The 4,437-nt window shown below is 42.7% G+C and overlaps 1 protein-coding gene across 1 annotated transcript in view; it reads right to left on the reverse strand.

Annotated features, from left to right (window-relative positions):
• LOC104956010 (tRNA (guanine-N(7)-)-methyltransferase non-catalytic subunit wdr4-like) overlaps positions 1-4,372 on the reverse strand; it is a 19,651-nt gene extending 15,279 nt beyond the window's left edge. The window contains exons 1-2 of the mRNA XM_010783436.1: positions 4,107-4,372; positions 2,442-2,598 (exon numbers count right to left, since the gene is read on the reverse strand). Of these exons, the coding sequence (XP_010781738.1) occupies positions 2,442-2,598; positions 4,107-4,372 (423 nt within the window). The remainder of the gene's footprint in view (positions 1-2,441; positions 2,599-4,106) is intronic.
• Between the last annotated feature and the right edge of the window lie 65 nt (positions 4,373-4,437).

Here is a 4,437-nt window from a genome sequence, read left to right on the forward strand (position 1 = left end):
ATAGTCTCGGCTCCCAGACGTTGGTGAGCGGCGCCAACAGCGAGGCGAACAGAGATGAGAACTGTACTTAAGTACTTGAGTAAATGTTCTTAGATACTTCCTGTGTCACATGCGGAGACGCGCTGTGGGCGTGTTTACTAACAAGACTATCATGGCGGCTGCGGAGCTCAAGTCGAGTTTTCCGCCTGGAGATATTCTCACTATTTCACTTTTATCGAGCACAAAGAAAAGAACGTTTTAGTTAAATGTAAGTTGTGTCTTGGCGGGGCAAAGATCCTATCTACTGCCCAAAACAGCAATTCAAATCTGTTGAAACATCTGCAAAAACAACATGCTGGGACGAAGCTAGTAGCCTAGCTAAGACCACAGACCCAGACTCATCCGACGCCACTCCACCTCCACCTAAGCAACAGTGGCTGGATTTTAACCGAGGGACTGCTAGCCAGGGAAAAGTTGATAAAGCCATTGCACGGTATGTTGTAGAACACATGCAGGCTATTTCTACTATTTATATTGCTATTTCTTGATCAACAGATTGTATTATTCTCCAATGCAATAACAGTACTGAAATGAAGGCTATAAGGGCATTAATGGGAGCCCTTTTTTTAAGTAACTAATTCACAGTACTGTTCACAGTAACGCGTTACTTTTTGGTGTAAGTAATCAGTAAAGTAACTGAGTTACTTTTGAAATGAAGTAACTAGTAATGGTAACTAGTTACTGGTTTTCAGTAACTAGCACAACACTGGTAATGTAGGCCTGTTACATATATTATACACACTGTTCTGCTTTCTGCACTGGCCTCAGCAGCTGTTCTCACTGTAAATGTCGGCTCACAATTAAAGCAGTTGTATTAAAAACATACATAGCCTAATATCCAGAGGAGATGAGTTTATTGAGTAAACAAACGGTTAAGGGCAGAAAGTCTGCACAACCCACTGCACCACACGCCACGGTTACTGCTCCTCCAGACAGCCTCCGCGATAATCGATCGTCGACGAGCCTTTTACAGAAATGTATTTTCCTTGGAGGCGGCGCGCCCACATACGTTTCCGGGTCGCTGCCGGAGGACCGAGGAGTCCGGGACGCGAACATTTGTGAAATTACGAACGGCTAATTTCGGAGGACTCGCGCGCGTCTGCTTGACGCCGGGACGATCGGCGACCCTCCCCGACAGGCGCTCGGACGCGAAGGCCCGCCCACAACTGCCTGCACGTCTGTGACCGCAGTTTTAATATTTTGGATGTTGTTGTTGAAACAGTTGTTCGAAAGCATTTTAAAAAACGTTGGCACCTTCTCAATAACACAGTAAATCAATATTTGCACACATGCACAGAACCGATCGGGTTTCCGGTACAGATCAGGTAGTGACAGGGACATTGCTGGAGGCATTGTAGTAATATTATGGATGATCACTTCCACATATTCTGGAAGAGCCAAGTAATCCAATATTATTGGCTATCGATAATAACCTAAATAAATTATATTATTAATACCAGTTGAATTAAATGTTCGGGACAAGTATCTTCTTAAAACATTGCTGATAGCTAATGAAAAAGCAATTTCTTAAAATAACTGTGAAAGAACCTCCAACTAAGGGAGAATGGAGAAACATTGTAAATGACTTGTTTCATATGGAGAAACATACTTTTTCTTTAAGACTCTGTAGTGATACATTTGACAATTACTGGTCCAAATGGGTTTTACACATCAAGAGGGTTGTTGTAAAATCCATGGAGAATGTTCTGGTACAATGAATCTTTTACTTCTTTCCGATTTCCTATATGGGATTTACTTGCTCATGTTTCGTACATGTATCTACAAGCCTCTTCTGAGAATGAATCGACACAGATTTGTTGTGAACCCGTTTTGAGGGACGGTGCACAGGACAAATTGCTGAGGACATATTGATGTGCGGTTTTGCCTCTCGTGACCTGTATGTTGTTTTTTTGTAATGTGTTAACTTATATAAAAAAAGTAATCTTATTAGAAGTCTTACATTTCTGTGACAATAGAAGTTCTCACATCTGAAGTGAATGCAGACAGATAAAGGTAAAGGCTAGAAAAGCAAAGGTAAAGTTGAACATGCCGGAGAGAGTCAAAGTCGAGTTCAGCCTTCGAAAATCTCTGTGATGTAAGATCAAGCTATTATAATTATTTCCCTCTTATTTTTTTTATTCCAACTAAATAAATATTTTTTAAAACTGCATATGAGTAATAATAATTAGAAATTAAATGAGTGGCCCAACTGCACGTTCTGTGATTCAATTACCGTGTACTGTTGGATATCTTAATGCATCAGGGAGTGGACAGAAGTGCACAGGTCTGTCAACCTCTTTCTCATAATACTTAATGAGATACTACCGAATGAATACTTTAGACATGGTTTAATTTGTTCAGGTTCTGCAGGCTAGTCTTAGCCCAGTGTGAGTGCTCCTTACCATGGCTAGCAACATTGACAGGTGGCCCATCTTGAGCTCGCCCTCTCTCTGCGGCTCCCCCACTGAGAAGGAGTACACATCTCCTGATTTGTCGGTGGCCAGGAGCTGGTCCTCTGCCTGGTTGAACAGCAGGGAGGTGCACCTCCTCACCACCCACCTGTGTAACAAACACACAGCTACTATTAACACACCTCGCATGGTCCTCTATACCAGTGTTTCCCAACCGGGGGTACGCGTACCCCTAGTGGTACGTGGGTGGTCCCCAGGGGGTACGTGAAAAGATTTTGAAAAGTAAAAAAAAAAAAAAAACATTTGATTTTAGATTTTTTTTTATTAAAATGTTTACAGCAAAACTGTACCCAAATAATGAATAATGCATAATCTGTAATAATGTAACCAAAATTGGGGGCATTCAAATTAAGTAATAATTTGCTGGCTATATATATTATTATTGGCGCAGCTTTCAGCTTCCCGCCGGACTGTCAGGTGTTACATCATCATCATCATTGTAGTGGCGCGCTGGTTTTCTTGCTAGCTAGCAAAATATCAACATCCTATCAAGTGAATGCGCTGATGTTTATTGAGATCAACATTTCTGTTAACATAATCATTATGGATCAATGGCTGAGTCGAGCTGGTTCATCCAGAAACAACAGCACAGGTGATACTGCTGAATCAGGAGAACCCGTTCTCAAGAAAATGAAAACAGAGAGGTGAAGAATCGTCGGTTCGGTGAACATTATGTGCTCTCCGGGTTTACGGTCACAACTACAGAGCCACCGCAGCCAATGTGTTTCATCTGTGGCGACGTGCTTTCTAATAATAGCATGAAACCATCCCATTTACATCGGCACCTTAGTACTAGACATCCCGCCTGTGTGGGTAAGCCTGCAGAGTTTTTCCACCAAAAGCTGGCTGAATTTAAGGGAAGCCAAGAAAAACTAAAGAAAGCGACATCGGTCTCAACCAAGGCCTTGGAGGCATCTTATGCCGTGTCGCTACTCGTTGCTAAATCGAAAAAGCCATTTACCATAGCCGAAGAGCTAATCTTGCCTGCTGCTATAATTCTCGCAGAAACTATGCTCGATAAGAAAGCAGCTGATGTCCTGAAGAAAGTGCCGTTGTCAAATAATACTGTGTGCCATCGGATCGACGACATGGGAATTGACATTATTGACCAAGTGGTGGAAAAATGTAAAGCGTCTGGTACGTTCGCTTTGCAGTTGGACGAATCAACGGATGTCAGTGGGGAAGCACAACTGATTGCGTTTGTGCGTTACAAAGACGCTTTGGAGATGAAGGAGCACATTCTGTTTTGCAAGAAACTCACGGGGAGAACTACCGGACAGGACGTTTTTAACGTTATTGACAATTTTTTCTCTCAACACAAGCTCGGCTGGGATACCTCTCTGATATTTTCAGCAAACTCAACCAGCTGAATCTCTCTCTTCAAGGTAAAGACACAAATGTTCTTAGCTTGTATGACAAAGTGTGTGGATTCATGGAGAAGATCAAGCTCTGGCAGAGCAAATGTGAAAAAGGGGATACAAGTTGTTTCCTGCAGCTGAACGCATACATTGCTAATGGTGAATGTGACAGAGCTCCAATTGTGAAAATAGTACACACACACATTTGTCAAAGCTCAAGAATGAGTTCAACTCCTACTTCCCTGATATTGACAAGTAATCCACACTGGACTGGGTGCGTAATCCATTTGTGACGTGCATTAACAGCAGCATTCCCGCCAGACTGCAAGAAGACCTCATAGATGTGTCCTCAGATAGGAGCCTGAAGATGAGGTACTCAAGCACACCACTGACACAGTTCTGGTGTGGTGTGGAGAAGGAGTATCCTGAATTGAGGAAACATGCCCGGAATGAACTGTTGCCTTTTGGGTCCACATACCTGTGTGAGGTGACATTCTCCGCCATGACCCACATCAAGACTAAACACAGGAACAGACTCAACTTGGAGAATAACCTGGTCACAGCTGTTG

This window comes from Notothenia coriiceps, unplaced genomic scaffold (assembly GCF_000735185.1).
Source record: "Notothenia coriiceps isolate Sejong01 unplaced genomic scaffold, NC01 NC01_scaffold00025132, whole genome shotgun sequence".
NCBI classification, from domain to species: Eukaryota; Metazoa; Chordata; class Actinopteri; order Perciformes; family Nototheniidae; genus Notothenia; species Notothenia coriiceps.